Source organism: Chiloscyllium plagiosum, chromosome 9, assembly GCF_004010195.1.
Source record: "Chiloscyllium plagiosum isolate BGI_BamShark_2017 chromosome 9, ASM401019v2, whole genome shotgun sequence".
Taxonomy (NCBI): domain Eukaryota; kingdom Metazoa; phylum Chordata; class Chondrichthyes; order Orectolobiformes; family Hemiscylliidae; genus Chiloscyllium; species Chiloscyllium plagiosum.
Genome location: NC_057718.1, coordinates 83,426,553 through 83,453,075, shown reverse-complemented (window position 1 = coordinate 83,453,075; position 26,523 = coordinate 83,426,553). Strand labels below are relative to the sequence as shown.

Sequence of the window (26,523 nt, the reverse complement as noted above, 5' to 3'; positions counted from 1 at the left end):
CAAGCTAACAATCCATTCCAATTTTGCTGTGAATATTGAGGAATTTTAGTATGGGCATTAAACAGTAGATTATGGCATTTCTTTTCATCTTTGGGACCTGGGTTTGGACCTGGTGTAGACTGACGAGTTGGAAAAAAGATTTAAAAATGACTTGTATTTATCTAGTGCTTTTCCCCAAAGCTCTTTACATCTATACTTAGATATATAAACACTTCTGTAATGTAGGAAAGTAACTTTGCTTAGGAAAATCAACAGTTGTTCAATTTTGATGAATGCCACAAAAGCAGTCTAGGTTGACTTTCTTATCAAAGCTGTAGGAATGGCTAGTGCAGAAAATTCATAAAAATACATTTAGGGTTTTTTTTGAAGTTATGTTGAAAATACTTGTCTGGTTCCAAAAATACTCTGACTTTTTCCTGTGCATAGTTGAGGCATATATACCTGGAAAACTCAAAGGTCTGATTCCTGGTCTGTGCTCTGTTAACTGACATGATTTGGGTGAAGATGATTGCTGCATTAATTTCATTTAGGTAAAGGCAATTACCTAAATGGATGGTTGTCAAGGATGTAGTTGGCCATAACTCTGATTCTTCAGATCGTCCTATAGATTGCCAATCCTAGCAGTTATGGTGGTGTGGTGGCTCAGTGGTTAGCACGGCTGCCTCATAGCACCAGGCACCCAGGTTCGACTTTAGCATTTGGCGACTGTATGTGTGGAGTTTGCATAGTCTCCCCCTATCGGCGCGGGTTTCCTCTGGGTACTCTAGTTTCCTCCCACAATCCAAAGATGTGCAGGTTAGATGAATTGCATGTAGTGTTCAGAGATGTGTAGTTTAGGTGCATTAGTCAGGGGTAAATGTAGAGTAATAGGGTCAGGGAATGGATTTGGGTGGGTTACTCTTCAGAGGGTTGGTGTGGACTTGTTGGGCCAAATAGCCTGTTTCCACACTGTAGGGATTTTATGAAATGGCATTTAAGCTTGCAGGTAATGCTTTACAACAATACCCCAGTTAATTCTAAGTAGAATGTAGGAGCAGGTAAAGTCACTTGAGACTGCTCTCCCATTTAGTTAGATATTGACTGTTTTGTAGCAATGCCATTTTATCTGTCTTGGTTCTGTAATGCTAATTTCCTTGCATGCATAAATCTATCAATCAATATTTTCGATTTTCAATTTCTTTATTTTTGGGCCAGGGAAGATGTTATTGGCAAAACCTGTCTTTGTTGTCTATTTCTAATTTCCCTTGAGTTATATGGCTGCTCATCTGTTTAAGAAAATAGCTCAGAGCCAGTCACACTGGATTCACATGAAGGCCAGACCAGACAAAGGCAGCAGCTTTTGAATGGCAGTTGATGGTAGTTTCATGCCTACCTGTCATGGAGATTAGCTTTTAATTCCAGACTTGTGTTAGTTAAATGAATTTAAAGTAGCTGATTATTGTGGGATTTGAATGTATGCTCAGAGCCTTAGTGCCTTGTAGTGCAGCATTAAGGTCCCTATCTCTGAGCTAGGAGGCCTGTGTTCAAGTGCCACCTGCTCCAAAGATATGTAAAACATCTCTGAACAAGTTGATTAAAAGATATCCAAGAACATTAACCTGGGCCACTGATTTATCTAGTGATATTGCCACTCTGTCTCCAATCAATCTAGCCTTAGCTTTTTAGATTCTTGTGTTCTAGATTTCTGCTCCCAATTTGTTTGCAGAAATGTTTTAATATCATCTTAAAGCTGCTCAGCTCTAATTTGTAAAGTTGTGCCATCTTGTGACTTTCTAAAAATGTGATTAGTGTTTCCTGGAACCTGAGATAAAGCAGAAATATTTCAGTTGACATTTGCATTTGGAAATTGGCATTTGACTATTTGTCTATATGTGTAATTTTTAATATCTGTTTGATTAGCTGAAATCAGTGGTTTTATACATTAATGCAATGTATATACTTTTTTTCCTTTGCCGCAGGGTTTATATTATCTTCACAACAAAGGAAAAATGCACAGAGACATAAAGGTAAATAAAGTTGAACTGCTGGTAACTTTTTTCACTTGTCTATTGGCCATCTGTTGAACAGTTTTATAGCGAATCTTATAAAACCGAGCAATGAATGAAAAAATTTGAAGAGTGACATCAATTTGATGTCTTTAGTGTCAGAATATTGCTTGTGATTCTGTGTGATCGTGAGGTATGAAGGTGTCCCTAACTATCAGCTATCTTTGTCCCACTGCTCTATTATGCCAAATTAAAATCAGCAATACTGGACTTGAACATTTGTTCATGATATGAGGATATTTATACTTTCAGAGGTTTACTTTTCTCTCATTGTCTTCTGAAAGCTTCATGTATGCAGTCAGTACTTCCACTTTCAGTTCTAATTGAGAGTTTACTGAATGCCTGCAATAGGAAACAAGCCATACAGTAGATTAAGTCCCAAAAGGTTTGCCTGCAGTATTGGATAAATTAATTCAGCCTCATACCAACATAACTGGCACTTTTTGGTTCTTGTAAGCTATGTTTTGGCTATCTGAACAGTTTTTCTACTCTGAGTGGTAAGCTGGCTATGGTAGCAGGTTATGATTAGCTGTTCAGTCAGGCAAAAGCTACAAAGTGGTATTTAATCATTTCAGTACCAGGGCTACCATTCATAATTTGTATAAATAATTTAGTCTCAGAAAAGCTGAAGTACAACTTCAACTTTGTAGACAACACTAATTTGAAGGAGATAGTACTGAGGAATATGGGTCAATTTTTAAAATTCTCAAATTGTCGTAAGGACTACTTTTTAATTCTTATTAACCTCATTAGGTGATGCAGTCTTGTGGTAAAAATGCCTTCTGTATTTCTGTGAACATATGGACTCTCAGAAACAAAATTAGAAGCATTCATCAATATCCTCAATAATAAACTCTCCATTAAATGTAAAGCCATAACACAAAAGGAAAGCATTAATTTCCTTGAAACTGCATTAATTTCCTTGAAACTGCATTAATTTCCTTGAAACTGCATTATTATCTTGCCTATTCAAATAGACATAAGTTAGCATGAGAAATTATTTCGAAATAACTGATGTTTTTACACCTGAAAATCCATCACCCTAAACAGTCATTCTGCAGACTGGTGAGGTCAAACTTAATACATTTCAATCGCATCAGCTCAAAGCACACAGAACGTTTAACCAGGTAGCTAGTTCCCTTTTCACTGCATGTCAGGTTTAAATGTAGCAATCAATAGTACTGATTGCAGCAGAATCCATTATATTTTCCTGAATTTTATGCATTGTTAAAGTAGACAGTCCATATTTATTTGCAAGGCATTCCCTCAATGATTTAAAGTTTTCTTAGATCCTAGTTAGCTGAAAATCAATTTGTTGACAGGTTTAAAGCTGTCCTCTCTCTCTTGTAGCCTCCATCTTTTCCAAGACACGTCTTGTAGATTCCCCCTACCCCCTTAAACCAAACTTTCAGATCCCCCTCCAACCACACCCCTCTTATATCCTCTTTCACCCTTCACCATCCATCTTGCTGGGACTCCATCTCCCCATGCAATGGTTTGCTGGCTCTTCTCTCCCTTTCTCTGACTCTTGGGCGCATGCTTGCTCCTCCTTCATTCTTGGGTGTGTGTTATGCGCACTACTCCCTTGCTGTAGCTTGCTTGCCTGACTACTCCTTCGCTGGCGTCTGCCCTCCTTGTGTGTGTCTGCCCACCCTTGCTAGAACATAGAAAAGTACAGCACAGAACAGGCCCTTTGGCCCACGATGTTGTGCTGAGGTTTAATCCTAATGTAAAATATAATAACTTAACCTACGTACCCCTCAACTCTCTGCTCTCCATGTGCCTGTCCAGCAGTCGCTTAAATGTCCCTAATGACTCTGCTTCCACCACCACCACTGGCAACGCGTTCCATGCATTCACAACTCTCTCCGTAAAGAACCTACCTCTGACGTATGCTCTATACCTTTCCCCTAATATCTTAAAACTATGACCCCTCGTACACGTCAAACCTACCATGGGGAAGAGTCTCTGGCTATTGACTATCTATTCCTCTCAGTATCTTGTATCGCTCGATCAGGTCTTCTCTCTGGAGAAGACAAACCCTTCAGTCCAGACAGCATCCTGATAAACCTTCTTTGCATCTTCTCCAAAGTCTCTGTATCTTTTGTATAGTAGGGCAACCAGAACTGGATACACTATTCCAAAGTGTGGTCTCACCAGGGACTTGCAGAGCTGTAGCGAAACCTCGCTGTTCTTAAACGCGATCCCTCTGTTAATGAAAGCCAAAACACCACATGCTTTCTTAACAGCCCTATCCACTTGGGTGGCAACTTTGAGGGATCTATGTACCTGCACACCCAGATCCCTGTGTTCCTTCACACTACCTAGAATCCTGTCTTTAATCCTATATTCAGCATTCGAGTTTGATCTTCCAAATGCATCACTTCGCACTTATCCAGGTTGAATTCCATCTGCCATTTCTCAGCCCAGTTCTGCATCCTGTCTATATCACACACCTGCGTGCCTGCCCTGCGCCCTCACTTACACTGAGTTCACGCACGGATGTATTTTCAGGAAGCATAGGAGAGAACCAGCCCGTAACTGGAAGAATGGTTTCTCACTGCTACTTTCCATTCTATTGACAGGGCTGGGTTTTCTTTGATCATCCCTGTGAGCCCTCCCCATGTCTTTTGAGCATTGCTGAGGAAGTTACTTTGTTACTGCAACCAAATACAGTACAGCATTATTAACCTAGCATGACGTGTGTAATTGTCTGCTGAATTTCAACTTGGGCAAATGATATTTACACTTTGCTAGATAGAAGGAATAAGAAAGCTGTATGGTGCTTGCATAATCAATTAGGGAGATGGACCAAAGGAATCATGGAATACAGAACATAAATCATTAATTTGGAGATGATGGTGTTGGACTGGGATTGACAAAGTTACAAATCACACAATACCAGGTTATAGTCCAACAGGTTTATTTGGAAGCACTAGCTTTCAGAGCGCCGCTCCTTCGTCAGGTGGTTGTGGAGTGCACAATTGTAAGACACAGAATTATAGCAAAAGTTTACAGTGTGATGTAACTGAAATTATACATTGAAAAATACCTTGATTGTTTGTTAAGTCTCTCATCTATTAGAATGACCATGATAGTTTCACCATCTCAACATCTTCTCTGCGCTGACACCAAGTATTACAGTTAACCTGAGAATGTAAGCTTTCTAAAAAAAGTTTTGTGGTTCACATATGAAAGAAGTGAAACTATCATGGTCATCTCCTCTAGAAAAGAAGAGACTGCTGCAGCAAGACAGAATTGAGGTATTTAAAATGATGAAGAGATTTGTTGTCTGAATGTAGAAAAGTTGTTTCCACACAGGATCTTCATTGCTAGGAACCATAAATATGAGAAAGTCAGTAATAAATCCAGTAAATTCAGGACAGAAGCCTTTTATGAAGATTGCTGAGAATTTTGAACCTATTGTCACAAGTAATGATCAAAGTGATGAGCATAGATCAATTAAAGGTGTAATCTTTGTAAGCAAGTAAGGGCGAAAGATACCAGAGGATATGCTGATAACACGTTGAGTTAGATCCTAATAATCCCAATATTTTTTGAATGTGTTTCAGGCTTTTATCATATCAATTGATGGTTTGCAAGCAATTTCCTATCTTGCAGCACACTCAGACTTTGTTTCTGGTTGGGCAACTCTATTCTGTAGTTTCAACAAACAGTAATTGCCAACTGTAATTGCATAAATTAGCCTTTTAAATTCCTGAATCTTACTGAGCACGGTTGAGAATAGACATTGCATACAGTTCTAGAATTGTTTAGAATTTACAATGCAATAGATTCTGCAGGAATTTGTAATGAACTAGTAAGGTGCAACAGTTCAGTTTGGCCTGAGAAAGTGGCCCAAGAGACAGAGAAAGAGGAACTGTAATTTGTGACAAGGTGAAAGACAGTTGTTCTATTCTTTGACTGCAATAAAATGAGCTTCTGTAGTACTGGACAACAGTCTAATTATAAAGAGGTAGTAGAGGGGTCAGGAGAGGGAGAGAATGCTGATGTTGGGTTTGGATCCTAATATGTTTTAGATAATACTGATGAGAAACAGTTGTATATTATAAATAGGTGGGCGCTAAGAATAGCTGTTTAATATATTCTAGAGATCATGTTTCCGGTGACAGATTTGTCAGAATTTGTTTTGAGGAGGTAATAAGTAGGATAGATAAAGGGGGAAGCAGTAGATGTCATATGTTTGGACTTTCAGAAGGCATTGATGAGGTGCCACAGATTAGGCTACTTAATAAAGTAAGAGCCAAGGATGTTGGAGATGTATATTAGCATGGATAGTGGATTGGCTAACTGATAAAAAGCACAGAACTGGGAAAAGGGGGGCATTTTCAGGATGACGATCTGTAACTAGTGGAGTGCACAGGGATCAGTGCTGGGGCCAACATTATTTACAATATATTTGTGACTTGTGTGAGGCACGTGAATGTGTAATAGCCAGATTTGCTGATGACACAAAAAAAAGTAGTAAGGCAAGTAGTGAAGATGACACAGTGGAGTATAAACAGGTTAAGCGAGTTGGTTAAAACTTCGCAGATGGAATATAATATGGGGAAATGGTGAGGAGATCACTTTGGCAGGCAGAGTAGAGGAGTTAAATGTTATTGAAGAAAGACTTAAGAAATCTACAGAACAAAGGATTGTGGAGTCCTCATGCATGAATCACCAAAAGCTATCCATCCAAGTTGAGCAGGTAATAAGGAACGTAACTTGAATATTGGCCTTTATTTCAAGGGGAATGGGGTATAAAAGTAGGGAGGTTTTGCTAACCAGGCATGAGTCAGACTATGGCTGGAATTCCATGAATACATTTGAGCTCCTTATCTAAGTAAAAAGAGAGTGACACTGGAGGTAGTCCAGAGAAGGTTCACTAGGCAAATACCAGGTTTGGCGGGACTAATCTAAGGAAAGGTTGAGTAGGACGGGCCTGTACTTGTTGAAATATAGAAGAAGGAGAGGTGACCTTATTAAAACATACAAGTTTCATACGCTACTTGACAGGGTAAAAGCAGAAAGATTGGTTCTTGTTTGTGGGAGGGCATGATCTCAGAACAAGGGTTGTATATTTAAGACAAGGATGTGGAGACATTTCTTCCAAGGGTGGTGACTCTATGGAATTCTCTACCAGAGAGGATTGTTGAGGCTGGCTCCTTAAGTATTCAGGGCTGCAATAGATTTTTTTCATCAGGAGGTGAATTGAGGGTTATGGGGCAAAGGCAGGAAAATTGAATTGAGGGTTAGCAATAATCTCATTAAATGGTAGAAAAGGCTCTAAGCTGAATGGCCTACTGCTGTCCCTCTGTCTTATAAGCGATTGCAGGAGATTCTCTGACAAGTAATATAGAACTTTAATATGGCTATTCCTTGTACCCAATTGTGGGAAAAGCTGCTGAAAAATCAAGCAGGATGAGAAGGGATAGTGCACCAGGTGACTTTATATGGAGCTGCTTGAATGCTTTAGCAGGGATGAAACAATCATGGTAATATGGTCAGCATTCCCTGTAAATTTTTTAAGTTACTGTCCAGACTCCTGAGGGCCATGTTTGGCAGTGGCCTCTAGAAGCAGAAGCCATTTATCAGACCACTGAAAGATGTGGAAAAATATAGTGATCGTTTTGGGTGGTGACAACTCTTCGAATGTCTTTGGCGAGGTTTGAAATGAGGGCTTTTTTGATTCTTTCATGGAAAGTTATGGGCCTTGCTGGCAGAGTCTGATGCCAGTCTTTAATTACTCTTTAACTGAGAACTGCATTCAAAAATACCTGGTCAAAGCAAAAAGTCAACCACCCTTTTGATCTGATTACATGACCATGAATTTGTTTTCCTACAGGACATTACTGAACAAAATGGGTTTTGCAACAATTAATTGGATTTTATGAATTGCATTTTAGTTCCATCTTCTGCTGTTGTCGAACATGAAATCACAACCACTGAAAGTTAGCTGGGCCTCCTGATTGCTAATCCAGTGATGTCAACATCAAATCCTTCCAAATATAGAAAGGTCAGGATTTATTGTTGGAGGAAGATGTGATAGCAAATTTGGTAGGGGAGGAGGAACAATGCCAATGAGAGGGAGCAGTTAACAAAATGGAGGCAAGGAAGACTAGTAGAATGGTGAGTATCTTAGTGGTGGTAATGTCAAGAGCAGAAAGTGGGTCTTGGAAACAATGAGCTTGGAGGGGAAGTGGGTTCTGAGAGGAAAGAGAGATTTTGGGCTGAGGTGGAGGTGAAGTTACAAATCAGCAGAGAAGGCTTAATAAGTAGACTCAACCTTAGGGGCAAAGATTCTTTAGCTTCTTCCAGTTGGGAGAGGAAAGGGCAAAGGGACAAACTTTTCTAGGGGATTGTTGAGCATGGAAAATGGATCTTGGGATTACTGTGATGAAATGAACAGTTTGGGTAGAGCACAATCTGGTAATGTTTTGTGGTCCAGCAATGCATGTTTTCCCCTTTATGCATCTTGTACTTGCTGGAGTGAGGATGAGGGCTAAACCAGGGGAGCACTCAGGGTGAGAAAGAGTTCTGTTTTTTTGTGGAAAACACAGCAGTTGTAGTTGGAGGTAAGATGTGTAATTGAACTGTGGAATTTTATGATGAACAGAAACCTAAAAATTAAACAGTTGGGAGTAGTGTTGCCAATGATTTGGTATTCTTTTTCTCGGCGTGAACGTAGAAAAAAGTGGGGCAGGAAGTGAATATGAAGTGAGAAGGATGCAAAAAATTTATCAGAGAAGGCTTGGTCTATAGATCAGATGATGGGAGCAAACTAAGACCATGTGAAATATCAAGATGGAAAGGTGGCCCTTATAGTGGTTAACATTCTTGTCTTGAGTGTTTAAAGGAGAATAGTGATGAAATGGAATGAGGACAAGGTGACTTTTGATGGAGGTTTAAATGACAGAGTGAGAAGTTGCTTGATGTAAGAGGACTGAGTATATCAAGGTAGGAAAACCTTAAGGTCTTTTTGAGTGGATGCTGGAGAACAAGTGCATTAAAGGAGAGGAATGGAACATATTGAGATGCACAAAGAAGAAGAAGATGCCAAAATGATTTGGGGAAACCAGATGAGATTTGTGATGACTGCCAAACTGCCACTGTTGGAGTTTTAAATGCTGCATATTTAGAAGGATAAACCAGGCTGATAGTCTTCATTGATGATGTCAATCATTAATAAATTGACATTCATTACTTGTGAGCCAAATTTTCACGTAGGCCATGTGCGATCATCTGCAGAAATGTCGTAGTCATGCAGCGTGGCAACATGTCCTTCGGCCCACCATATCTATGTACAGTAGTCCAATAGCATTGAATTATCCTAATCCTTGGTTCATAGCCTGAAGATTTGTGTGCTTGTCCAGATGCTGCTTCAAGGTTGTGAGAGTATCTGCCTCTACCACCCTTTCCGGGCAGTGTGTTTCAAATTTCTGCCACTTTGTGGGTTAAAAAATATTTCTTCAGATCCCGTCCAAATCCTCACCTTATACTTATGCCATCTAGGCTTAGACATGTTTGGGGAAAGCGTAGATTGTAAGAATCCTGCCTATGCTTCTCATAATTTTGTACACCTCAATTAGATTCCCCCCTCAGCCTCCTTTGCTCCAGGAAAAGCAATCCTAGTCTATCCAGTTTCTCCTCATTACTGAGACTTTTCATCCCAGGCAACATCTCCTCTGCACCATCTCCAGGCATACCACGTCATCTAGCTTAAAAACACATGATTTGAAGAAGAATCTGTTTATTACTACCACCTCAGGATCTTGAAGTCAGGTACTTCAACCTCCTCCAAAACTAGCCACAAACTACTGTTAGGCGAATGTGAGGACCGTAGATGCTGGAGATGAGTCAAGATTAGTGGTGCTGGAAAAGCACAGCAGGTTAGGCAGCATCTGAGGAACAGGAAAATTGATGTTTCTGATGCTGCCTGACCTGCTGTGCTTTTCCAACATAACTTTAATCTTGACTCTAATCTTCAGCACCTGCAGTCCTCACTTTTGCCTAGTTGATTTTAACCTTACTGCGAAACCTCTTGCAAGAATGCTTGCCTTGAAGAAGTTCTCCTCCTCTCTCTACGAAGATCTCACTGCAACCCCCAGGTCATCACAATGCATTGTTACTTTTTTCTTTATCAATTGCTGTCATACATATTTCTGACAGTTTCAGAATTCCACCATTTGCAGTTCTTTTGTTGCTTAGTTAAAATTGTTTTGCTTTCCTCAGCTGAAATATTTAAAAAAGCAATATGTTGTGGAAAGCAGTCAATGAAGAGATTGGGGAGATGGTGGCCATGAAGAAAACATTTGATGTGCCTGAAATAGTGCGTTGTCAACCTTAACACTATCTGCCTCCAGTTTTGAAGTCTATTCAGCTTAGATTATAACAAAAATAAATAAAATTAGTTAGATCTATAAGAAAAGTATTCAAATCTGTTGATTTGTAATATGGACTTTTTCATTACTTAAAGGGAGCAAATATCCTTCTGACAGATAATGGCCATGTGAAATTAGGTAAGCATATATTTTACTTTCCTTTAGAATTGATAACTTTCTTATTGGATAATTGGAATTCTTCAGCACAAATCAAATTGAGCTCTTAATTGTTTTCACAGATCTGGGGAAGTTGGTTCTGTTAGGCAAGGATCTGAAAATGAGATCACAAGTTGAACCTGGAGGTGTTGAGAGGGAATGGAAAATATTAATCATAAAATCATAGGCATTGATGGTACAAAAGGAGACCATTTGACCAGTTACATCTACGCTGTATATCAAGCAATTCAATAAAGTTTTATTTTATTGTGGAGCAGATTACAAAAGGGGTCTTGGAATAAAAGTCAGCATCAGGGTTTGAAAGAAAGACTGGATTAATTCAAATTAGGAAAGAAAAGTAGCTATTGTCCCAGAAATACAGAAAGTAATGAAAGATGGCTCATTGACTGTTACTATGCAAGGTGGAATTTGACCTTCACTTCTACAAATGTTAATCCACAACAAATTAAATGTTTTTTTTAATGACAGTGCTGAATGTGGATTTGCAGGAATTCTTGCAAATATAAGATGGAAAATTAATTGGATTCTTTTGTGAATAGTGATATTTATTATTTTTAAACATGAACTGCTCCCAAGATGCATCCACTTTTGATTTTAAATTTATAATCAGTTGATTTTCATGAGATTTCATATGGAGACTGCTAAAGGAGTTGTTGAGTAAAACATACTGCTGATTATTATATAAATAAGGATGCTTGAATTGTTTAGTTTTATTATACTCCAGATATTTAGGTTCAAGGATTATTCTGACGGTCATCAATCATAATTTCTATGAATAGTTCTTAGTGACCCAAAACTTCTCAGTCATCGATGTGGGGGTCATATAACAATTAAAAAAAAATATTTTAGTGGGATGTGATGGCATGAGCTACGCCAACATTTTTTGTTCGTCCCTAATTGCTACTGGGTGGGATGATTTGCTTGGCTATTTCAGAACGTAGTTAAGCGTTAAACTGCATTGCTTGTCTTGTATAGTTTTAAAATATTGCCAATCCACAATAGTTGGCATACTAAAAAGGAAAAAAGATATACATTTATGTGGCACCTTTTATCACCCACTGGCTATCTCAAAATGCTTATGGCCAATGAATTTTGTTTGGTGAGGTCACTTGAAATATAGGAAATATGGGAATAAATTGGTGTATGGGAAGATACCAAAAACAGTGAGTTAATAATGAGATTTATTTTTGAGATTTGATTGAGGGATAAATAAATATTGGCCAGTACACTGGGGATTACTTCCCTGCTTTTCTTTGGAATAGTGCTGTTGGATTTTTCACAACTACCAGAGAGAGCAGGCAGGGCCTTAGCTTAACAGTTTATTCAAAATATAGCTCTATCAGCAGTGCAGCATTCCTTCAGTAATGCCCTGGACTACTGACCTTGATCTTTGTGCATAAATCCTGGAGTGGAATGCAGGAATATGCATTGACTTGTGGCAAGAATACTAACAACTAGACGCCAAGTGACTTATCACGCACAGCAGACCATAATCTGAAATCACGTTGGTTGCTGTAATGAGTTTAGCATTATGCTAGAGGTACAGCTCCAAAGTATCACTCAGAAGGGAAGACTGAAGGATCTATAATCTAAAAATACTTTAGAGATCATTTGCTTTTCATAAAATTGTTACATTTCGTTAATATCACTACTAGCCTATTATTCACATTGCAGCTGATTTTGGAGTGTCTGCACAGATTACTGCAACTATCGCAAAAAGGAAGTCATTTATTGGCACTCCATATTGGTAAGATTTGTTCTTTTCTTCCATAATACTCTTTGTATCTTTATTCATGAAGATAAAGTTATTTGATACTGTAGCTAATAAGATGAACTTGGTATTATTAAAGTACACAACAATGAACACTGAAACAATGCATAGACTTCAATATATCTTCCAGGGTAATTTGAAGTCTGTGTATATATTTTTATAATAGTGAATGCATTTTAAAATTGAACCAATTTTTGTTCCTTATTCTTTCTGCACGATTGAGGCATGCGCTAATTTAAACTGTGGTATCAAAGTCATTCTCCCGTATTCAGAAAGTATTTGCCCACATTCTGTCTGGTTACCTGCACATCCAAGGAAACCAATAAGCTTTCTGCTCAGAAGACATCAGAATAAGCTGATATGTAAAGAGAATTTCATTTACATAGTACCTTTCAAAGTGCTTCACAACCAGTGAATTACTTTGCAGGCAACGTAACTGCTAATTTTATGGACACCAGAATCCTATAAAAAGGCATAAGACATTGACTAATCTGCTTGAGATATTGATCAACACACTGGGAGGATTGTCTTACTCTTCTGTGGAGACTGTCAAAGGATGTTTTATATCTAACTGACCAAGCAGACTGGCCTTCCTTTTCTAAATGCCTGTTCCCTGAGTTGTATAATGTCCTCCACAAAGTCTAAATTGCTGTTTGTCAAGATACTGTTGAGTTTCTTAGAAGTGATCTGTGCAAAATCATGGAATCAAAGTAATGGTGACTAGAGACTAGTTGCATTTGCTAGAATTTAGTCTTTTTTCAGAGTTAACATGGATTATCCTTTGGTACTTGGAGGTGCGATGGTCTGGACTTTTCTTGGAGCTGCATTTTTCCATTTTTTTTTCCATTTCTTTTCCCCAATTCATAAGTTGTTGTAGAAGGCACATTTGAACTTAATGAATTTCACCAGTTATTACAGATTGCCAAACTTCTTGTTAATAATAGGAACAAACCTTAATTCAGCAAACCTTAATCTGACTGCAGCAGGGAGGGGAAGAGGAAAGAGCTTGCTCTTGGGCAGAATATTTTGAACAGACTTTGGTAATTAGATATTGTAATCTGGGTCATTTCTTCTTTTGATTTCTGAAATTGAGCAATATTTATAGTGTCAATTATTAAAAGTTTGTGCTACTGGATCTCCTTTTAGAATGTGTAACTTGCACGCATATTCTATAATATCTGCATTGTAATAGAGCTAAATCTGAAAACCAGCTGTTTGTGCACAATTAACTATCATTCATACTTGTCCATGGGCCACAAGGACAGATAATTTCAAAATAAACTCCAGTTCTTCTGTAAGATTATTGTATTTTATTTGATAAGGCAATTGTCCCCTACCCATGTACTAGCTCATCATTCAGGTAAGATTGAGGGTTTTAATGTTTTGATTTTTTTTTGGTTTACGATACTTGGAACTTGTCTTGCTGTTTAGTTTGTCATAAAACAATTATGTTGAATGATTTTGTGACGTAGCTAGGTTGGTAGTGGAATTAGTGGAGTCATTAGTTGCTTAGTTAAGTATCAAACATGTGATAACCCTCTCACTACTATTTACAGTTGGCCAATATTGGTAAGTATTTTTGGCACATTGTGTTACGAGCAGAGATGCAGCTGGTACTGGATCTTTTGAAAGTCACATAGTTTCTGCAATGTTAGCAAGATAATTGAACAACAAAGAAAAACTACCCTACCTTGTAAGATCTTCATTATTCATTACATGATAGTATCAAACATACTTTGCTAACTGCTGAGGTATTGAGAGTTAATTTATTTTATGGGTAGGAGCCAGTTTATATTGATCAACGACAGAAGATCTCTTCAGCTCCTGGTCCTTTGTTGGAGTATGAGGTCATGTGAGGCAAAAAGATTTCATTGTTCCAAAGCAGTAAACAAGTTGCTATGTTTTTGAAGAATGTTATCATTCAAGGATTGCTGAATTCTCTGCGTAGCAGGTACTTGTTATTTAATATTTTCTGAGTTCCTTATGTCAGGAATATGCCCAGTATGGATGCTGTTATGATTTGTGGCTCCAATTGTTATTGGAGAAATGCCCTATTAGTATTAGAATGGGCAAGTCAGATTCCCAACAGGAACCTTAAATGTTACGGATCAAAAGGCAGTTTGGAGCTTGATACACACTTCTATCTCAAATGACTTGTCAGCACTAATTGAATCAATCTGGAATATTCTCATCCTAAATCCAATGGGTAATTTCCCAGGAACTTTGAGTAACTTCATCTTGTTTAGAATTGTTTATATTGTAGCTTTCCCCTTCTATTAGTTGTCAACTTCAACTCTCAGCAAATTACACCAAAATACATGCACATGTTAACTTTTAGTTTCATCACAATGTCCTTCAAAGAAATAATTCTTTTAAGGTTTTTTTAGATGCTATGTATATAACTTTCTCATATTCTACTGATTTATTTTTCCTGTTGGAAAATACTCTTGAAGATACTTAGTATCGAAATGCACTTTATGATGTTTATCAAGAAACACGGCAGTTATTGCCACTGCTGCGTTTCACCTTGATTTGCACTGTGTCTTCCTGTTACATAGCTAGCAAAGCCATGAACATTTGATTTCTATTTTGGAGGCTGTGTGCATTAGAAGACTTGGCATGGTTGTGCAAAACCATGTGGTCTCTAAGGTGGTGATTCGTTGACTACTCCATCAGCGCTTATTGAATGAGTGACACATTTCATTGCAAATACTGTCACCTCATTAACCAACCCTAATGGAGATGTTTTTTGTTGTGAACTACTTACTTGTTAACAAAATTACAGTACATCACTATAGAGTTTATAATGGAAGGAAAGTTTGAGGCATTTGCAAATATTTAATGAAATGTGAGATTAGAAATAATCATGAAAATATTTTGCTTTTATTCATCTTGCATGAAAATTTAAAAGCAACAGATCTGTGTAAATTATGAACTTTGTTCCCTAGGATGGCCCCAGAGGTCGCAGCTGTGGAGAGGAAAGGGGGTTATAACCAATTATGTGACATCTGGGCAGTTGGCATAACTGGTATTGAGCTAGCTGAACTTCAGCCTCCAATGTTCGACTTGCATCCAATGAGGTAAGAGCCAAGTCAAGTCCTTGTTGCTGTTTTACCACTTAAAGACTGGTCCCCATTTGCACTGACAAAATATTTTTTATAACTTAAATATTGGTTTTGCAAGACATCTGGAAATGATATTAGTTGTGAAATAAAGTTGGTGAGCATCCTGATTGATTGATTGTAAAATGTAAAGGTATTACTGAAATAAAGATATAACTTGCATCAGTGCAGACTTTGTTTTGTGGTTTTCCAATAATATGATTAGCACATTGTTATTTAACCCTATTTTTAACAATGATAGTGAAGTCATGGAGATGTCACTGATTTTGGTAATCCACTGGCCTAGGCTGGCGCTGTCAGGATATGAGTACAATATGGTTTCAGATCTCACCATAGCAGCTGATGGAATTTAAATTCCATGTTTTTTAAAAAATGGAATCAAAACCACAGGTAATAGTGACCTTAAAGTTATCATTGTTGCAAAATGATGTCCTGCAGGGAACAAATATGTCATCCTGTGTTCAGTCCAGATTCGTAACAAAGTAGTTGACCTTCAACTGTTATTTGAAATGATGGATCAAGCCAATCAATTTCAACTGGAATTAGAGGTGGACGACAGATGCCATCCCTTGAAAGAATAAATACAGTAGCCCAATTTTAGCAGTAACTATTAAATGCTCGTTAAACTGCAATATTTGTGTTCATAGGTGATAAAATTCTATGAGCACTTGTCATTTATATGACGTGACTAGAAACGTTGGATTTTGGTGATGTCAAAACAGCTGAGTTAATTTGATTTGTTTATATGTTAGTATATACTAGATTATGTTACATTACCCTGTGACTGAGCTGCACTGTTCCTTACGGGGGTAACAGCTGTGGGGGGCTCAATGTTGATGCCTGCAGTATATGTAGTTTAATACATTTTAAGATGCAGTTTTTTCCCAGAAGATTTATCATGGTAAATAAAGCAGTGTATGTGCTACTGATTATGTCAATGTTAATCAATGAACTATTGACAAAGTTGTTGATATTTGAATAAATTCCAATTTTGAATGAAATGTATTAAAGCTTGGAGTATCATGAACCAAAAGTTTTTAAAATTTGGCTATTATTTTCTAAAAATATGCTTAACATTTGTTAAAATAAAAGAAATATTTTGCTTAATACAATGGTGGCTGGTGTTCTATAACTTACATCTGCTCAGTGTACTATGGCTGAAAGATCTTAGTTAGTGACACTTCACCACTTGGGCATTTGCTTGGAACTTTAGTACATCCCTCAGCACATAATACTGGACCATGGGATGTGTCAATCTGCAACACTGACTCAAGAGTTACTACTTTAATTTAAGACCAGCAAATTTTGGGCAGACCAAAGAACAGCTTGCACCAGAGTTAGTGGCCCTTCCGGTGCAAAGGTCATCGCCAACCGGGTCAGGTCTGCTCTGGGATTGGTGATTCACCCTGACCAAACCTGTGCTGTACTGGGCAGGAAGATCGCTGAGAGTCTCTCACTCCTCAGGGATACAATTGTCTACGTGCAGGACAGGGGGTTGGACACCTGCCTCATCAGCCTGGACCAGGAGAAAGCCTTTGACAGGATATCACATATGTATATGAGAGATATTATCTCCAAAATGGGCTTTGGGGAGGGAATCTGTAATTGGATCAGACTGCTCTACACCAACATTGTCAGTGCAGTCTCAATCAATGGGTGGGAATCAGATAGCTTCCCAGTCAGATCTGGAGTCAGGCAGGGCTGCCCTCTGTCTCCTGTCTTGTTTGTGTGCTGCATAGAGCCATTTGCCGAGTCCATCAGGAAGGATGCGAGCCTGAGAGGGGTGACTATTCCTGGCAGCGGAGGGCCTGTAGGTTAATGCCTCCCTGTACATGGATGACGTCGCCATTTTCTGCTTTGATCCGCTGTCCATGCACAGACTCTTGTGCATTGGTGACCAGTTCGAACGGGCCTCGGGGGCCAAGGTAAACTGAGGCAAGAGCGAGGCCATGCTCTCCGGGAACTGGGCCGACCAATCCTCGCTCCCCTTCACCATCAGGACCGACCACCTGAAGGTGCTGCGTATTTGGTTCGGAGGGGCTGAGGCGTGCGCCAAGTCTTGGGTGAGCGTATCAGCAAGGTGAGGCAGAAACTGGGCAGATGGAAGCTACGGTCGCTCTCCATCGCGGGAAAAAACCTGGTCATCAGGTGTGAGGCACTGTCAGTGTTGTTATATGTGGCACAGGTCTGGCCTATTCGCAGAACCTGTGCCGTCGCAGTCACCTGGGCCATCTTCCATTTTGTATAGAGAGGAAAGATGGCCAGGGTCCGAAGGGACTCGATGTACAAAGCTCTGGGCAACGGGGGGAAAAACACGCCAAATGCCTTCCTCACCCTGATAGCTACCTTTGTTTGTGGCTGCAGCGAGCTGTGCATTGATCCCCAGTACGCAAACACAAAATGTCACTATGTACTGAGGTTCCTGTCCCCGGTGTTGTGAAGGATGGGCCTGGCCTCGCTGTCACTGAAGGCTCCAAGTAGTTGGACCGTTCCGTATCACCTGTCCTTCATAGAGAAGTTTATGAAGAAAAACACCTTTGACCACAGGTCCATCAGGAAGTGGTCAGCACAGTGTCCTTGAGACCCTTTGGGAAAAGGAAAGAGCAGATCCTGTCGAGCAGTTCCCTGAGCAGACTGTCAGTCATTTGGCAGAATGCCTCATCACCAGAACTTTCCAACACGCACCAAGACATGGTGGTGGTGAGAAGGGCTCTGCCTGTGAGATCCTTTACGCACGCCGGACTCTCTGCCGCACCGCATGCTGCCCTCGAAGTGGCTGCGGAGGGGACGAGACTGTCTCACACCTCCTTCTGAAATGTGCCTATGCAAAGGAAGTCTGGAGACGAGTGTTTGTCGAGGTTCGTCCCAAGCAGCTCCGTGACGCGGGACTCACGGTCTGTTCTCCAGGACACACACCGAGACGATCATCAACTCGGTGAAAGAAGCTCTTTGGTCTGTCTGAAACCTGTTGATCTTCCAGCTGAAGGAGCTGACCCCGACTGAGTGTTGTGGACTGGCACATTCCAAGATCCAGGACTGTGTTGAGGGACGTGCTGAAGCTTGGGGCAACTGCCGCCAAGGTGCGGTGGGGCAAGACCACCGTGTAACATCTGCCTGCCAAAGAACAGGGGGCCCACGCAGTAAGTGGGCTCCGCTGACGCCTCAGCTAAACATATGGATATATGGTAAACGTACAGACCTGTATATACGAATGATTACTCTATCTCTGTATGCAAAGAAATGGGATGTTTGCGTATGTATGGCGTGACCAATTGTACAGATCATCAGAATATTTTATGAATAAAATACATTTTTTGAAATAAAAAGAGATGTTTATCACAATGTGAACCCATAGAGCATAGAACCCTGTGTCATGGAGCTGCTTAGGATAAAGCTGAACAAACACTATTGTATCTCCTTCTAGATTTTCTTTCAGATTTTTTGTCCACATGGATGTAGATGACTGTCTCTTCCCCATCCCAGCCACCTCAAGAGTAATGTGCAAAAAGGGCTAGGCTCCAGTCACAGAGGAATGATCTGAGGGCCTTTTTTACCACTGTGTCTTGGTGCTTGGTTATAAGTTCTGGCACTGAGGCATTCTACCAGGTGACTAATAGTCTGCATGGGGAACCATTTATTTTTCCTATAAGATCTTGTATGCTATATGTTCCATTGCTTGGCCCAATACATGTGTTACATTATGATTCACACATGTATTGGGACATAATTTTTAACCGTTTCACCACAATGGGGAACCATTTATTTTTCCTATAAGATCTTGTATGCTATATGCTGACCACTGCCTGATGGATTTGTGGTCAAAAGTGTTTTTCTATAGAATCTCCTCCACAAAGGGCAAGTGATGCAATATGACTCAAACACTTGAAGGGTTCTGTGTCAACATGGCAAGACAAATTCTTTGCAACATTGGGTAACAGGTAAGACCTCAGCATGCCCACTTGGGTGTGGATAATGGTATTTTCCCTGTTCTCCTTCTAAACACTTGTATAAGGAGTTTCTATGCATAGCTATAAACTTAACAAAACTTCCTCATTCTGGCCACATGTACCCCTTTATCTAGAGGTTAATGCATCATGTCCCTGTGAACATAGTCCAGTTTGACTTCCAGGTAAAGCAAATTGTAGTTCAGATGAGAATAGGCCAGATCTGTACAGCAACACTGAGTGCCATACACCTGATGGTCTTCCTCACACACGTAGTGGAGAAGGAGTCTTGCTTTGACATGTTTGGTTTTTGTTTGACCATGAGTACTTGCTCCTTCCAGTTATTTTTTATGCGCACTGCTCACCTTTATTGCCAGCACCTTCAGGTTGTCTGGCTCTTGCTTCGATGTGTTTTGACTGAGGTCAGATTGAACTGGTGCTACTCAGTCAATGCATAATGGATCCAAGCAGAAGGTGGTGATATTGTCCATGTGTAGGGAGGCATTTGACTGAATGACTCCACTATTTGGTCTTTGTCACCCCTCTTATGCCAGCACCTTTCTGATGGAATCGGCTTAAGATTTCAATAGGACAAGGTAAAGAGGGTAGCTATGCCTGACTCTAGATTTGCTATCCATGATGGCATTGCATGACTGCCAATGCTTGCAAGCCTCAATTTTTTAAAAATCTGATTACACTACTTGTAGTGTATCAGTAGTGGTATTGTTGTAGTTATTGATCTGGGGAACTGAAATATTAACAAATATATGTACATATATATGTGTATAGAGCCAATGTTGTATAAAAGTTACTCCCATGTCTTTTGGCCTGAAATTTAACCTTTTCATATATTTTATGTAAAAGTCAACCTTAGCTTTTTGGTGATAAAACTGCATTAACAAAAAAAAATCTTATTTTAACAAAACTGATACAGGCAGTTCTCCGATAATGAGCGTCAATTAAATTCAATTTGTCTGGAACATGTTTTGTGAATTGCTGACCGTTTTATTCAATGAAGTAAGCTCCCGTTCGCTTTTATGCGATTCTCATCCCCGGCACTAGGTGTCGTGGTGTGTGAAGGACTGGACTCTGTGTTGGCATCACATGATCAGTATTCTTATGCACTTTCTTGTAAAGAGCATTGTGAAAGGTATTGTGAAATGTTTGTGCGAGTAGACTTGGAAAAAGCATTGTGAAATATCTCTCCAGCCTGAGGACAAAAAGTTGGGAGCAATCTGTTAATTTTAAAATTTAGAATGGAGGTAAGAGTCAAATTTCACTGGAATTGACTAACAGTAAAAGGACAGTGTTGAGGACCGGTTTGAAACTTGGTTTTGTTGTTTACATTAAGAGCTTTTTTCTCTCTTTAAAATATATGTTTAGATATTAAAGAATATCTGCAGGTTTATGTGAATCTGTTCCAGTGACTACCATGTATACTTGAGTAATAGTCGATCTCATGTACGAGTAGACCCCCTATTTTAGGAAAAATAACCTGGAATTTTCCATATAATTCGTGAAAAAGTTGACCCTAGTTCTTCACAGATAACAGATCAGCGTTTGAGTCAGTGTGCCAGCTGTCACATCCTGCTTCAGCTTTCTAGTCTGCTGATTGTTTCGCTCCGCTTCTGGTCTTCCAGTCCGCTGGCTGTTGTGCTCCAGATTTTGAGAATTACTGTAATTGGTTGTTTTTTTTTCTTCATTCGTTTCGAGATCAATTGGGCTTCTGCTAATGATATGCTATGAATTTTGACGGGCATGAATTTCAGCCCTTCAAAAGTAGTATGTAATAGTCGACCCCCATTAATTTAACCTTTAAAGTAGTCAAAACATTTGACTGCAACTCGAGTATATACGGTAATCACTTTGGTAATCAACTGCAAAAAAAAGTACCAGGGCTTGGACATGGTCAGTGTTATGACTTTGAAGGCGTGTACTGTACCTTTAAGAGAGTGAATGCTGTTCTGAACGAAGAGATTACAAGCACCTGTGTATATGACTAGATGGCAGTCCCATAGTGTACTGGAAAATTGAAAATATGTAACATTTGGCTGTGAAATGGGTACCTGAGATTTGGTGATTGTTTTGACAATAAACTGATTGGTGAAATTCAAATTAAATTATGCCCCAGGATACTAAAACCCAATCACGTTTGAATTTATTGTTTTGGCAATATCGAACCAATGAGACAATCCAATGTTAGGGATATAAAAATGCAGACATTTTAAGAATTGAAGAGAGAACAATTGCCATCGAGAGAGACCCAAGAAATTAGGAAATACTCTCTATCAAAGGTACCTTTTCAAATGAAACATATTCACAGTTTAAAAAATGATGGTGACCAGGGAGATCATCAGCTGGAAGAAGAAAGACACTGAAGATGACAGTGGGCTGTGTGGTTTTTAAATTAAGTTGATGTAATTTTAATAAGTGTCTTATTGGAATGACATATTGTTATAGAGTTGGAGGCAGGTAATAAGCAGTTAAGAGAAAAAGGGGTTTTGAGTTGTAAGTAGTTATTGTTTAATGTTGACTGAGTTAAAAAATAAATCAATACTATTTTCTTTAAATAATGGAATTTGGGAGTTCTCTGTCACTCATATTTTAACAGGTTACAAGGTGAGGTGAGCTTTTCTGGGTTTTTGGTTTAATTAACAAAGGGTTCACTGCCGTGTTGTGACATCAGTCAGCTCCTTCGGGTGGTCAGAATCAGGAAACTTTGCACATAGTGAGTTAGGGAGAGAAAGGTGGGTGGCAGACTGTTACTTTTGGTGCATGTGTGGACATTTCCTGAGGGGTGAGTAGGTTGTGTAGAAGAGATTCAAGGTTAGTCAGGGTCAGATATTAGCAAGGATGAGTGAGAGTGGGGAAGTTGTTGCAGGAAATGAGAGTACAGTAACAGAGATAGTGTGAGGTATCAACGAGAAGATGGTGGCAATTTCACTGGCATGGTGGAGAAGATCATTGATCTCCCTATGTTCTATGCAATCCTTCAGATGGTTGAGACTGTACTGGCCTGGATGATAACCCTGGTCCAGATTGGTGTGGTTCCCGCACAATGGCATCTTCTGTTGACCTGGGAGAAAAGGACATTCTGCCTCTGGGAGTTTTCTAAAATTCACTGGACTCTGGGGCAGTTCCAGCAGATTGGAAAACAGCAAATGTGATGCCACTATTTAAAAAATAATAGTGGGGAAAATGTTTGAATTTGTTATCAAGGAAGAAATAACAAGATATCTAGATAGAAAGAAAGAAATTGTCCCATTGGCAGACGCAGCATGGGTCCATGAAGGGCAGATCATTCTTAACTAATCTACTGGAATTCTATGAAGACATTATGAATACAGTGGACAATGGGGACCCAGTAGGTGCGTACTTAGATTTCCAAAAGGCATTCGCTAAAGTGCCCCAAAAAAAGGCTGTTGCATAAGATAAGGATGCATAATGTTATGGGTAATGTATCAGCATGGATAGAGGATTGGTTAACTAACAGGAATCAAAAAATGGGGATAAAAATGAGTGCTTTGGTGATCAGTGACTAGTAGTGTGCTTCAGGGATCAGTTTTGGGACTGCAATTATTTACACTTTGCATAGATGATTTAAAGTTAGGGACCATGTATAGTGTGTCAATGTTTGCAGATTATACTAAGCTGATTGGTAGAGCAAAGTGTGCAGAGGACTTTGCAGGGGGACGTAGTTTGAGTGAATGGGCAAAGGTCTGGCAGATAGAGTGCAATGTTAATAAATGTGAAGTCATCCATTTTAATAGGAGTAACAGTAAAAAAGTCTATTATTTGAAAGGTAAAAAATTGCAACATGATGCTGTGCAGAGGGACCTGGGTGTCCTTGTGCATGAATCACAGAAGATTGGTCTGCAGGTGCAACAGGCAATTAAGAAGCAAATGGAATTTTATCTCCCATTGCTGAAGGGATTGAGGTTAAACACAGGGAGGTTACGTTGTTGGGTGCTGGTGAGGGCACACCTGGAGTACTGCATGTGGTTTTGGACTCCTTACTTGAGAAAGGATATACTGGCACTAGAACAGGTGCAGAGGAGATTCACTTGGTCGATTCTGGAGTTAAGGGCATTGGCTTATCAAGAGAGACTGAGTAGAGTGGGATTATATTCATCGGAATTTAGAAAAGTAAGGAGGCGTCTTTTAGAAACATAAAATTATGAAGGGAATGGATAAGATAGAAGTAGAGAGGATGTTTCCACTGGTGGGGGAAACTAGGGCAAGAAGGCATAGCCTCACAATTAGGGGGAGCAGATTTAGGACTGAATTGAGAAGGAACTTCTTCTCTCAGAGGGTTGTGAATCTGTGGAATTGCTTGCCCAGTGAAGTAGTTGAAGTTTTCCTGTTGAATTTTTTTAAAGCTAAGATGGATAATGTTTTGAACAGTAAAGGAATTAAGGGTTATGGTGAGAGGACGGATAAGTGGAGCTGAGGCCATAAAAAGATCAGCCATGATTTTATTGAATGGTGGGGCAGGCTCAAAGGGTCAGATGGCCTACTCCTCCTATTTCTTATGTTTTGATCACCCCATTCCTATCAGCAGCATCTCCATGTCCCTGCTCAGAGAGAGGCATAATTTCTTCATTGGCCATGAACGTGGCAGGCAATGTCAGGAACCATGCAGGGCAGCTCTTGTCTGGGTACACAATATCTTTTTAAAGATGGTGCTGCACCATGGATGTTGGCCAATTCTGGGATATCCCCAGGAAGTGGTGAGTTGTTTTGGAAATGGCATATGGTATGATGGTGCTAGATGTGTGAGAGGGGCACCAAAGGATGGGCTGGGTAGTAAATCAGGTGAGTTTTATAAAATAAGGTGATAGATGTCCCCAAGCATCACGATGTGAAATACTCCAAAAACTGACACTTGGATCAAGGGATAAATCTTAGCTTCTTTCGCTATCAAGACAGGTATTTTTGTTGCAATTTTTACTGGTAGTTTTGGTGGTTCGCCCCTGTTTTTCCCAATGGTCTCATTATTTCCACTGCATGATTTTCTATAATACGGCGTCACACAGGAATGCGTAGAGTTATAGGATAACTACCTGTATTCCTAACCAATTAACTAATTAATGACTGGAAAAATTAAACTTTACCTCTTTTAAAATCCCACATGCTCACGCGAAAGAAAAAGGCAAGGCTATATTTGAAGAAAAACTCATTGCTTGACATGTCTCTGTATTAAATCTTAAATCTTTGGGGAAAAAAAACTAGACGGGTTATTTTTGCAATCTTTTCAGTTCTTTGTTGCCATGTTGCCTGCATAATAATGATGAGACTTTAGTTAACTGGTTGACTTGTTGGACCTGGGATCTTTTATTCCCTTTAGATTTTAGAATTATTTCTCTGTGTCTGCGGATGTAAATTTCCTGCACAGAATTGAATAGAGCATCTTTTCACACAAAGGTACAGAGTGAGATATTGATGCAGTCAACTTCAGAAGCGTTCCTTGCTTTTCTGTTCCTTGCACATCTTGCAAACTGCAGATTTGTAATCAGAGGCCTCTCAGTGCTGAGCCCACTGTCCCAGAAAGTAACATTGACTCTCACACATCAGTCAGCTTTGCTTGTTTATCCAAGTTGCCAACAACTCCTTGTATGTGCTCCCCTTTTTAAAAGTGATATCCCTTTTCACATACAGACCATGAAAAAAATGCAAACATATGTGCAAACATATTTTGCATTTAAGGCAAATATATTGCCTTAAAATGACCTTTGTATTAATAAAACAAAGAACAATACAGCACAGGAACAGGCCCTTCAGCCTTCTAAGCCTGCGTTGACAAGTTTTGCCCTTCCATATTAAAACTGACTTCACTTACAGAATCCTTATCTGTCTATTCCCTTCCTATTCATGCATTCGTCTGGGTGCTTCTTGAATGTTGCAATTGTGACTACTTCCACCACCACCTCTGGCAGCACATTCCAGGCACTCACCACCCTTTGTGTGAAAAATGTGCCTTGCACAGTTCTTTTAAACTCTTCCCGCCCCACACCTTGAACGTGTGTCCCCAAGTACTTGACCCCTCCACCCTGGGGGAGAAAGCCTCATACTTTCCACTCTATCGATACCATTTGCAATCTTATCAACCTCTTGTGACCCAGTGAAATCAAACCCTGTCTATCCGACCTTTCTTCATAGCTAAAATCCCCTATACCAGGCAACATCCTGGTAAACCTGTTCTGTACCCTCTCCAAAGCATCCACATCTTTGTTAGTATGGTGACCAGAACTGTGCGCAATATTCCAAGTGTGGCCTAACTAAAGTTCTATAAAGCTGCAACATAACTTGTCTATCCTTATATTCAGTACCCCTTCCAATGAAGGCAAGCATGCCAGAGGCCTTTTTTACTACCTTATCGACCTGAGTTGCCACCTTCAGTGATCTGTGGACCTGCATAGCCAGATTTCTCTGCATATCGATACTCCTAAAGGTTCTGCCATTCAGTGGAATTTTCCACCAGTATGTGACCTTTCAAAATGCATCACCTCACGTTTGTCTGGATTAAACTCCATCTGACATTTTTTCTGTACATGCCTCCAACTCATTTATAATCCAGGTGTACCCTCCGACAGTCCTCCTCACTATCTGCAGCTCCTCCAATAATCTATGAATCTGACAATTTAAAAGGAACTAAGAGGTTTTGTTTTCTCTCAGTTGTTTGATGTTAAAAATGGCAGCTTTTTAATTTTTGAGTCTCACTTTTGACTTCATGGAGCATAAATATTTAGCTAAATACTTTTTGGATCAACATATGTAGTTCTCTCTAGAAATTGTTGGATACTTTGACTTTTCTCATTGAAAAACTAAAAGGTATAACATGGTGGCACAGTGGTTAGCACTGCTGCCTCACAGCATCAGAGACCCAGGTTCAATTCCCGCCTCAGGCGACTGTGTGGAGTTTGCACATTCTCCCTGTGTCTGCGTGGGTTTCCTCCGGGTGCTCCGGTTTCCTCCCACCAGTCCAAAAATGTACGGGTTAGGTGAATTGGCCATGCCAAATTGCCCGTAGTGGTAGGTGAAGGGGTAAATGTAGGGGAATGGGTCTGGATGGGTCAGTGT

At 39.7% G+C, this 26,523-nt stretch overlaps 1 protein-coding gene across 15 annotated transcripts in view; it reads left to right on the top strand.

Annotated features, from left to right (window-relative positions):
• Window positions 1–26,523, top strand: part of LOC122552997 (mitogen-activated protein kinase kinase kinase kinase 3) — a 297,362-nt gene that overhangs the window by 111,963 nt on the left and 158,876 nt on the right. For all 15 annotated transcript variants that reach the window (XM_043696362.1, XM_043696366.1, XM_043696357.1 and 12 more), the window contains exons 6-9: window positions 1,959–2,006; window positions 10,525–10,567; window positions 12,281–12,353; window positions 15,326–15,457. In XM_043696362.1, coding sequence (XP_043552297.1) covers window positions 1,959–2,006; window positions 10,525–10,567; window positions 12,281–12,353; window positions 15,326–15,457 — 296 coding nt within the window. The remainder of the gene's footprint in view (window positions 1–1,958; window positions 2,007–10,524; window positions 10,568–12,280; window positions 12,354–15,325; window positions 15,458–26,523) is intronic.